General features: G+C 41.6%; 1 protein-coding gene and 1 long non-coding RNA gene across 2 annotated transcripts in view; one reads left to right on the top strand and one right to left on the bottom strand.

The window, feature by feature from the left end:
- The window catches only part of trip10b (thyroid hormone receptor interactor 10b), a 35,476-nt gene that overhangs the window by 19,056 nt on the left and 4,753 nt on the right, over window positions 1-11,667 (bottom strand). Inside the window, exons 2-5 of the mRNA XM_008292457.1 lie at window positions 2,686-2,801; window positions 2,502-2,555; window positions 898-1,045; window positions 692-786 (exon numbers count right to left, since the gene is read on the bottom strand). Of these exons, the coding sequence (XP_008290679.1) occupies window positions 692-786; window positions 898-1,045; window positions 2,502-2,555; window positions 2,686-2,801 (413 nt within the window). The remainder of the gene's footprint in view (window positions 1-691; window positions 787-897; window positions 1,046-2,501; window positions 2,556-2,685; window positions 2,802-11,667) is intronic.
- LOC103365108 (uncharacterized) overlaps window positions 11,549-11,667 on the top strand; it is a 4,156-nt gene continuing 4,037 nt past the window's right edge. The window contains exon 1 of the long non-coding RNA XR_520585.1: window positions 11,549-11,628. This is a non-coding gene — a long non-coding RNA (uncharacterized LOC103365108). The remainder of the gene's footprint in view (window positions 11,629-11,667) is intronic.

Genomic DNA, 11,667 nt, shown 5'->3' on the forward strand with positions numbered 1-11,667 from the left:
ATTATCATTTGTAATTATATTAAAGGTATCCAAAGGAATGTTTTGGTCACTTCAGTGCTATGGAGCAGTGTGTTCTGGCACAAGCATAGATGCAAAAACAAACATCCAAAACAAAGCCAAACGTGGATGTAAATTACACATAACTTAAATAACTGGGAGCATATTAAATGAAAACTCCACAGAACACCTTTAACCTTGGTTGTTCTGCTGTTAAAAGATAAACCTGTGACCTTTACTACTAAAGACAAATTTATTACAGCAGAACAGGCGTAACAGGAAATGGGACATTCATTCTTTAGAAAATATTTTATTAATGATGAATGGATTTTTCAGAACCTGGGAACCCCAAACCTTGTTCTAGCCAATAGTTAAAACTTGTTGTATGAATTAGCGTTAATACAAAAATTAGATCCAGCTTATTAACCGACAGCAGGTTTGCCAAACATGCAAAAATGTGCAAAGAAAGTTACAATTTGATGATGAATGCATTTTCAAATGGCAAATGAACAATGAACATTATTTGAGTTTCTCTACAAGGATGTTCCTGATTCACAAACCAGTTTTAAACTCAATAAAGTCAGATAAACTTTTGAACTTTGGCAGTATTTGCCCTTCCGGCAAAACTATGTGTGCAAGATGAGATTCCACAAAAGGTAACCTGTGTGATCTTTCCAGTGGTGATATAGGAAACTAAATATCTGCAAACAACAACGTGGGACTCACACTTTCTAGTTGTTTAAAGCTGCTCTCTAACGTCTGCTGGGCCTTCTTGGCGTCAGACAGGTGCTGGGGAAGGAAGAAGATTCAGTTTTACGTGATGACAGCATATCAAAACTGCCAAATTGCAGCGTTACTTCCTTCTTCCCTTTTCTGTCCCTCCCTCCAACCGCCTCTCACTGTTTTGCGTTCTTGTTTGATGTCCTGAAGGTACTTGGTGAGTTCCACACAGATGGCCGTCATCATGTTTTCAGCGATGAGCTCCCGTTGCCCGGCGTAATCGTTCAGCTCGTTCAGGATCTCCTGGAATGATGCGTGATTGCTGAACCTGGAACAGGAGGGAAAGGGACAAATTGGCAGCTAGAAAGACCAACATTTATCGGAGTGTTTACTAAAGTACGACTCTGATCAGCAATTGTGCAATCACAGCTTAAAGAGGCCCAACAACTCTGTCAAGCTTTGGATTTCACTATATGGTAAAGTGATGTCAGTGGGGCTATTTCCAAAGAAACCAAAAACAAAAAAGCAAAAGTGAGGGAACTGTGTCTTTATCTGCTCTAAAGTCAGCTGAGAATGTTAGCATGTCTGGCTAACTGGCTCACTACTTACAGTTTGGGCTGTTCAGTTAATTAACTTTTTATTTTCAATGAAAAACAAAACAATTTTGGCTTCCAAAGAAAATGTGAACAAGGGGATCGAGACACAACGATTATTCTTCCCTATTCTGTTTTGCAATGATGCTCACAGTTTGTCTTGTGTTATAAGTCCAGTGCACACGTTTGCTTTAGAGGTTTCTTCTCCAAATGTTCACCAAATGCTGGACAATTAACCCACTAACAGGGAACGTGAGCTGGGTTTATGAGACAGGTTTTCTACTGATCAGGAACTGCTGATTAACCATTTGGTGTATGTGCTTGGCAAAGCTACCATCTGTGACTGAAAACCTCTAAGTCCAGATTCCACCTCGATGCACAAGGATGATGCAGCACTAATGAACTTTGGTTGGTGATGTTTCTAAAGTCAAAAGAATAATCAGGCAAAACTTTTGTGGTCTCAATATTGACCAAATAATTACGATTATGATTTTTTGTCATTACTGAACAGCCCTCCCTACATTGTTTCTGAGTGAACCGTGTTAATGTGTGGAGTTAAAGGTGGCATCAGAATCATTTACAGTTAAGGACTCACAACTAATGATAATTCAGCATTGCATTAGATAATATTGCATTTGTCAGATCCATCAGTTATTTCTTAACCTGATACCCTCTGGTCATGAACTGAAGCATCCGGTTTGAAAAAATCAACATTAAAAGTAAATTAAACCAAAAACAGTATATTTGTTGAATTTCCACTGTAAAAATCCAAACCATCAACGGGCATTTTATTTGCAATAGTAACAATATTTCTCTTGTTTTGTCTGAATGTGTAATTTTTTTTTTTGTCAGTCCTGTGGTTACATATGATGCACCCTTCATGCTTAAGACTCCTTGACAGAGTTGTCATTTTAAACGAAGTCAGTGGGCGGTCAGCTGGAGTCTTAGTGTTAAATCACCTTTTTAACCCCTGTTAGTAAAATGCAGCTGATGAAGTCAGCAATAAATGAGAGAACTGTGAAAAATCACACAGTAAATCAGCCACCATTTTAATTTTACTGGATACGTGCCACATGGAAACTGAAAGCGTGACAGGCCTTCAGCAACTGCAGCTCAGGGGGTTTGTAATTACAGTTTTTATACATGCAAAGTAAGAAAACCAATTGGAAACTGGACATGCTGTTTTCTCACTTGCAGTCTTGCTCATCCTTGCTTCCTCGTTTGGCGTATTTCTTTGATAGACTCCTGTTAGACAGTGAATAAAAACGTTGTTTAACTATCACACACATATATGAATGCACAAAAACACCATTAGATTTAGGATCCAAGTTCATGTACATGCAAATAAACCTTCAGGGAGAAAACAAGAGCACACCTGAGTTGCTTGGCGTAGTTCTGCTCTATCTCTGTCCGCTCCTTCACAAACTTTATGTATCGGTCCACCAGGTCAAGGCCCGACTGTGTGTGCTTGTCGATGACATCATACTGGTCCTGAGAGAGGAACAGCACAGAGCGACAACTGCTTACACACAAGCACTGAATGTACACACAAACACCGGAGGCATCTGCTGGGAAACACACAGCTGATACAGTTCAGTCTGAAGGTTTTTGCACAGATACACATTTTGCATTGTTCTGACGTTGTACTGCCCCACTTAACGAAACTGTGGCTACAAGGTGAAATCTGAGGTCAGGGTGGGACTTGCACCGTTTTTATGCACAATCTAAATTTAAGGCAGTGCAACAGACCAGCCATATGACTTAAGTGAGCGTTATCATGTGTTGTGACTGATTGATACTGTAAAAAAAAAAATTCTCGTTTTCAGTTCGAGTGTGTGTGTTGTTTTAAATGCTGCTGGGATTTTGACTATCTGCCCCACAAAATAAGCAATTTAAAGCCCCCCTAATATATCCCTTTTTAACAAGCTAATTTAAGTCTCCCATTTCTCCACAATGTGTGTCTTAAATTTCCCCCTAAAATTCAACACAAATCATTATTTCTATCATTTCTTCAGTACCCCGGGTTCCAGCCCTGTTCAAAACTGGCTGTTTTAGTGTCTGTATCTTTATTTTTTAAGTTATGTTTTTGGTCTTTTTGCCTTTATTTGACAGGACAGTAGAGAGTGAGACAGGACAGTGGGGAGAAGAATGGGGGAAGGACCTGCAGCAAACGGCCATGGGCTGGATTTGAACCCATGACTGCTATGTCGGGGACTATAGCCCCTGTACATGGATCGCCAGCTCAACCAGTTGAGCTATAACGGCGGCCCAGTGTCTGTATCTTCAAATCACGATAAGCTGTTGCTTCCTGCACTGTTCTCAGAAAAAAGACCACAAGCACATCTCTACTTATCTCAACCCTGTTTGGTGAGATGCACAGAGAAGGAGGAGCCAGTTGGGGGCGGGGCTTATACTGCTGTGACATCACAACAGGCAGCAAACCTCCATGGTTTTAGGGGATGGTCTTGTATTTTGTGAGGTTCTTGACATACTGGGGGTATGTAATTACATTCTAGAACAATGAAAAACTGGATTTTGCATAATGTAAAGACAGGACCTTGGGTTTCTGTGTTAACTTTTCATAAACTAAACTATAAATCAAGACGAGATCAATCAATCAATCAATCAATCAATTAACTAATCAATAATGACATAGCTGTTAGTTGTAGAAATTATTCAGGAAGACTGTCTGGCATTACATATAATGGCTTAATTTAATTTAAGTTTAAAATTGGTCCCCTATAATAGGACCACAATTCACACCTTGCTCATTTAAGTTTTGATTGTGTGTTTTAAAACTATCATCATGCAGTATGTTCCTGTGGTGAAACTGACAGTTTTGTGTTAAATCAGTCTCACAATGTATCCTTTGTTTACTGTGTCCAACAATGCAGATACTAAGGTGGACAGTTTCCTTCATATCGGACTTCCTGACACTCCCAGGGTCCACGAAGTGAGTCAGTGAGCATAGGAGACAAACTGCTACGATGAAGTTGGATACTCTGGCTAAGCAGACACGACACTGAGATATGCTGCAGGGCTGCAAGAAATTGTCATTATTAATTCATCTGCTGGTTATTTCCTTGATGACTCAACTCAGCCTAAAAACTGTCAGAAAATAATATTAAACGTCTGTGACAGTTCACTAAAAGTCAAGCAGATATCTTTAAAAGGCTTCTTTTGCCTGACAACACATAAGACGAATGAAAGCACAGAATCCTTACAATTAGGAAGTCAGACAATAGTTGGCTAAACAATGAATTCATCATTACAGTAGACGAAGCATCTGACAAAGTGCATTTCCTGTATTTAATTCAGAACTATGACTAATTAGCATTCTCATATGTTTTTAAATCTACTCATTTTTCTTCTTCAATCAATGTTTCATTTGATCGAGCGTCTCACCACAAATGTCATCACAATTTCTCACAGCCCAACAACTTCATAAAATGTTTAGCTCAGCCAACAATCCAGCCACCTGAAATATTCACTTAACTGTCAGAGAAGAACAAGAAAAGCAAAAATGCGCAGTTGTGGATATGGGATCTAAATTTTTTTGCCATTTTGCTTGAAAAATTAAACACAACATTAATTGATCCATTATCTAAACAGTGGATTAGTTTTCTGTCAATCAACTAATCGTTTTAGCTTTAATTAAAATCGACATTTGCACCACGTCTAATCAGGCTGTCGACCTGCTACAAATAGAAAATGGAAGCCTAATTATAACTCTCCAAACACACACAAGCACAAGGTGTGTAGAGAACAAAAGCCAACTCCAGTAGTACTGTCCTTTCAACATTCCTGTCTCCCTTTACACACATGCCTTCAAAACACACACGTACGCACACACACACACACACACACACACACAATCCTGTTGGACAGGTAACATTTGTCCGCTCAGTCCCCGCTGGCTTTTATCTACACGGTATAATGACATACAGTGCAGGGCTCTCTGAAGACAAATGTGACCACAAGGCTAAACAATCTGAACACATGGACACATGAGAGTCTGGCCCATAAAGCCTCAGGGTGGGTCCCTTGTTGTGTCTCTTGTGAAATACAAAGACAGACTCCACCTTATTGGTTGTTCATGTGTGCGTTAGTGTGTGTGTGTGTGTGTGTGTGTGTGTGTTGGGGCTGCAGGGTCTTCAGGAGCCCGAGACACAGATACCGAGTCCTCAGAGGAGGGGGGAAGCTAAATGGAGATCATACAGTAACACAGTTAGCGATGTCCTGGATACGAGAGAGAAGCAGGAAAGAACAGGAATAGAAAAACACGAGAGGACGATGGAGTAACGTAGGTGGTTTGTACCAGGAAGGAACGCGATCAGGGAAAATCAGAGCGGCGTTGATGGAGAGATTAAAGAATCAGTGAGATACACTCCTGTGCGCATTTCCCCCCTTCTACAAGAAACGCCCCATTACTGTAGTGCAACACATCTGCGTGTTTGTGTGAGAGGAAGAACAGTTCAGGAATGAGATAATCATTAGCTCAGTGTGAACCTCCGCCCTGTGACTGACGGTCCCAGGGGCCTCTGTAAACCCTGGAACCAGTCGGACTAGTCCCACCCCTCGCAGTGACGCAACGCTGGCAGCGGCAGCAGCAGCAGCGTCCCAGCTGGTCTGAGCTCAGACTCTCACACATCTCCATCAGAATGGAAACCACCAAACAACCGGACTGACTGCTCCAGCTACTTGTAAATGAGTTTCTTAGTAATTATTCCTTGTTGAAGTGGTATTTTACTAACATAGGTTGAGCCATTAAAGCTTTTCCTTCTGGTGTATTTAAATACAAAGTGTATCCCTAATATAAGAATATACAATAGGAGCATGCAAATATATTCAAAACTTCCAGACACGAGGCGCCTCCTGCTTCACTCCTTCCTCAGCGCGTGTGCTGGTGCTTGTTGGTACGACAAACTGCAAGCTTTCTGCCGCCACCGTTGTTTTATATGTAAACCCAACAGCAGTGCTGAGGAGAAGGAAGACAGAAGAAGCAATAAGGCAGCTGATTTAATTCCATCTGTGCTACACACCACTTCATCAGCACAGAACAGGCCGATCAATGAAGAGAAACTGTATTACAGCAACATCTGCCTCCGAGTCTGAGGCCGGTGCTCGATATTAAAACGATCTAAACGTGTCTGTGTCTCTAACTACAACCTGCAGTCTGCTCTTTTTAGCTGCATGATTAGATTAGAGAGACAGTGAGCATCCAGGTGAAGCAGCAAAAAGGAAAACACCGTTTATGGACAGAAATTTGGTTTGAATCTGTGTATTTTGTGGGAAGACTAAAGCTGCTTGTCACCTGTTGCTTCACACCTGGGTTTCCTCACTCTAAGCTCCTCCAGAAGCCTCCTCTCTGGACTGAAAAATCCTCCATGATGGTGGAGGGGAACGATTTGTGGGTCACAGGAGAGGGACAGCATAGGCTATCATAATGAAAAGAAACCCTAGTTGATCACTAGTGCTGATGGTCACTGCTAACTAGTCGGGAGGATTCTGACAGATCAGTGCTTGATTTTATACTTTGCTTTGTAATCTCAACATTATGTGTTCACTTCATGGTCATTTCTGCATCACTACATTGAAATGAGCTGCACCATGCACATTAAACAATGTTAGTCGATTACAAACCTGCAAATAAAGGTCATTACGAGTTCCGGCAGGCGAATCACCAACTATTTTGATAATCATTAATTAGCTTGAGTCATTATTTAGGTACAAAAAAAGTCAAAATTCCTTTTTTCTAGCTTCTTAAATTAGTAGATTTTGAATTTTCGTTCCTCTTTTATGACAGTAAACTGAATTATCTTTGGATTGTAGACAAAACAAGACTTTCGAGGATGTCAACTTGAGCTTTGGAAAACACCAACTAACATTTTTCTCAATTTTCTAACATTTTACAGACCAAACAACTGGTCGATTAATGGAAAAAATAATAATTGACAGATTAATCGACAATGAAAATAGTTAGTTTCAGCCCTTATAGGCTGCCTACAATGGGGCACTGAGGAAGGGGAGGATCACATGTGTGGACTGATTTGACACCTCTAGTCCTCAGTATAGAAGAAGAGGAACTTTTAGAGCAACATTTACGTGTAAACATGTTAGTAAGTCGACTACCAGCACTATATCGACCACATCCACTGCTGCAACACGTCACGTACTCGTAAGAGAAAACGGCACAAACTTTGACTCCCACAGGCTGAAAACTCTGTTTCTACCTGTTGATACGTCAAAACCGCAAACAGCGCTTTTTAAAGGGCGAAAACATCGAAAATGCTTAAGAAAATAACAAGGTCTAATAGAGATTAGTGTTATTGAATATCTGCACACACTCATTGCCAGGCTTATGCAGCCAACAGAAACTAAAACTACTGAGATATGAGCTGCTTGAATGTCAAGAAAATAAAGAGGTTACATGGAATAATGTGTCACCGAAGGCCGGCTACGAACTGTACGATGTTAACAGTCTCAGAAGTTCACAGGTAGCTACACTGTACGCTTTAATCTAATAAACTTTGGGCACGACATGAAGTTTGCTGTGTGCAGATTGCACGATGAAAACGCAAGCTGAATCGCAGCCTATGATGTACATGAGTCGACGTGAAAGTGCAAGAATAAAACATAATAAGTATGCGCCATCTATCCACGAAAAAGAAACTAGCGAAGCATGAATGAACGGAGCCCTTGCTCTTGTGGCATTTATGTGTTTGGAGAGAACTCCCCAAAAAAGGAGAATATGGATGCGGTTGTGGCTCGTAAAGAGAGGCCAATTTTGCAAAGGGAGCTAGCATCGCACTGATCAGTACGTCATTTCATACTGCATTTCTATTGGTTAGTTAGTTGACGTGGGTCGCAGCAGCAGTCACACTGTGAGATGATCACAACAAATTTCTGACAACATATCGCCACGATTCTCTCACGGTTGTTATCTTTCATCTGGGACGGCCAAAAATTGCACAATGCTGTTTAAAAATGATGTAAACTGAGATTTTGTTTTTGTAGACATTACAATGTGCATCTCTGTGANTACCCCAAATTAAACCATTTATCAGCCAGAAACTATAAAAACTTCCTGCTGGTCTCTGAACCATTCTTCTGTGACATGCAGTTAAGTAAAGAAACATCACCAAATCTAAGCTTAAAATTGTGACATTCCATTAAAATCACTCTACAATTTGTGAAAAAATAGAATGTTGACCAGATTTTGTAACAAAAAGCACTTCTCATTGCAGCCAAAAAGCCATGAGTGACTCAGCTGCACCAGCAGTCATAAAACTAACATTCAAGGACTTTTCGGCTAAACCGGGCTGAACTGCAGGCTTACACACACTTAGAATGACACCTTTCGCCAACACTGTAGACGGTCTATGTTGTCTTGTTAGTAAGAGGGCGCCATGACACCCTGATCTGTCGGAGGTGATCTTCGTTTATTCTGACAATAACAAATGATAAAGACAAAACCCCATCTAACAAGCTGCTCGTTCCAGCTCCTCTCCCACAGGAGGACACTGTGCACGGATGATGGGTGTGGAGCCAACAGCAGCGACTAGCGGTCGGCTTAGCACTGACTGGTCAGCAGTGTGTTTGTAATTACAGGGGGTTACTGGCCTCCCCCTCCCAAATGAAGCAATCTGCTGTGTTTACAACTTGTATATCAAATGACTTTGGTAATACTGTGTGACAGCAGGAAACCGTTCAAGTTAGCAAATAGAAGTAAACACCATTACCAGAATGAAACAACAATATGAAGTGCTTACAGGACGTTAAAACATCCAAAAACTTTGTAATTCATCTCTAATAAGACAAATACTACAAAAAAAAAAAAAAGGGGCTACAAAAACCAGCAGGAAGAAAAATTCCACTCGTATACGCAATGCTCAGTTTGTACACAAAATATCATGAAGCTGAAAAAAAACACACCCACCAAACTGCAGTGACTTAATTTTACAAGCCAGCCTCAAGCTACAGAAACACCTCTGAGTCAAGTTTTAACAGATCAGGGTGCATTAGCTCAGTGTCCAGAGCAGCAAACAGGAGCAGAGGAATCAGCTGCAGCAACTTGCAGTGCAGACGATCGCCGATATGAGGTGCAACACAGAACGCAGGTGGAAAATGTAAATACAGTGCTGCCCGTTTATTGTCATGCCCTCGGTCCAGGATGGAATCATGACTATATCCGGGATATTCCAATAAGCTTCAAGATCAGCGTATCGAAATGTCTGCAATGATAGAGCACTGAGAAAATTGTGACGAAAATCGGGGGTTTATTTGTTTGGGGCAGCTGTGGCTCAGGTGGTAGAGCGGGTCGGTCAATGATCGGAAGGTCGGCGGTTCGATTTCTGTGTCATGGTCGTTGTGTCCTTGGGCCAGACATTTCACCCACCTTGCCTGGTGTGAGTGCGTATGAATGGATTGTTTGAGGTGGTGGCCGTAGGTGCAGAATGACAGCCACGCCTCTGTCAGTCTGCCCCAGGGGAGCTGTGGCTACAATCGTAGCTACCACCACCAGAATGCATGTGTGTGAATGAATAACTGACAGTGTATGCGCTTTGAGTTACTCCTTGAGTTAGAAAAGCGCCATATAAATCTGATCAATTATTATTATTCTAAAGCCAAAATGGGAACTTTTTCACAAGATCAAAAGGACAGTTTCATTTAGGATCAAGAAATGTTTATTAGTTTTGCTTCAGTGAAATTTCACCTTGGTCGGTATGAAAAGTCGCCCCATCATAAAAGTTACTTCCTTTACTCAGAGGGTAAACAGAGGATAAACTCATCATGATTAACTAGCTGAGCAGTTCAGTTACCAGTGACGACATGCGATTCCCTCTGATGTGCCCTGATTAATGTCCAACAGTGTGTGAATAACTCAGTGAAGCAGATCTCAGGTAGTTGACAAACACGTTGCCTTCCTCGGCTGACCAGGATGTGATAATCTACCACACATGACCGACGCTCAGCCCGTGAGCCGTCACGATCGGCCGACCGTGACTTTAAACGGGTAAAAGTTGTTCCTGGAATCAATTTCCGGGAATTTTGTTATGACAAAAAAACAGGATTATGACATTATTCTATATTACTATAGCTTATATAGGAAATGATTCGGGACTTCAATATTTTATGATTATAAACATGATATTCTATAAAGCGGTATGACATTAAGTGGGCAGCACTGTACCTACTTCATAACAGATGCATTTCACAGATTTTATGTCCAACCAAAGTGACTCTGGGTGCCTGTATCTTCCTGATCATGTGGGATATGAGGCTGGTATAATCTAACTCTTAGTGGGAATGCAGGTTAGTGTGTCTCCTGAAATGTCAAACTGTTCCTTTAAACACCACATCGTGGATCAGCATCCCTCTAAATCTGATAACCATCAGATCAGAGGTGTCTCAGATAAAACACTGGACAGAAACGGACAAACTGTCACAAACATTTCTCACTCGCCTGCTTCTCATCAATTTTCCCTCCTGCTGTAGAGATTCCTTCTAGACATTTGGAGATGATGGGCAGCACTTTCTTCTCGATATCTGAAAACTGGCAGTAGCCCTCCGCCAACCGCCGGATCCTCCGTTCATCCATGTCCTGCATTTTCTGTTCAGCAAACACACATACAGCAGCTCCCTTTGATTTCATGTTACAGTCACGTCGGCCATGTTTCCACAATATACATTCCCATATAAAGACACCGGAGAAGGACAACACAAAGGCGTGTTTGGTTTGCGTTCAGTGAGCCACAATAGCAGCATATGAGCTTGTACTGCACTGTGAATGTGTGTCTTTGTCTCACATTGAAGATCTGCGGTATCTCCGAGTAGTAGAAGAAGTTCTGCTCCTTGTTATATTTCTGGAGCTGTGCTGCGTAGTCGTTCCTGCACTCCTCTGCCGTGTGTGTTCGAGCATGGGCATGCTGCTTGGCCTTCAGAGCGAGGGATAGATGGAACAACGGAAAAAGAAAGAGAGGGGAAGATGAAGGGATGCGGGGAGAGGAGCAAATGAAGAGACGCAAAACAAAATGTAAAGTGGAAGGAGTGTAGGAATAGATGCAGGGAGGAGCAGCAGGAGGAGGAGGAGGAGGAGGAGGAGAGGGAGACAAGGAAAGTTCAAGGAGTTTTTTTGGACTGAAAATATCTTAAAAACTAAAAGTTGAAATAAAAACTGCTCTCAGTTATCGATGCTAAAGTGGTTGTGTTTACTTTCTCGACGTCGAGTCTGGTGGCATTGAGGTCGTTCTCTGTTTTCTCTGCTTGCTGTGTGGCTTTTTCAGCCTCCGCCCACTCCTTGGCAAAGCGCTTCTTTGTCTGCAGGCATGAACACACACACACACACACACACACA

The sequence above is a fragment of the Stegastes partitus genome, unplaced genomic scaffold (genome assembly GCF_000690725.1).
Source record: "Stegastes partitus isolate 25-593 unplaced genomic scaffold, Stegastes_partitus-1.0.2 Scaffold811, whole genome shotgun sequence".
Lineage (NCBI taxonomy): Eukaryota > Metazoa > Chordata > Actinopteri > Pomacentridae > Stegastes > Stegastes partitus.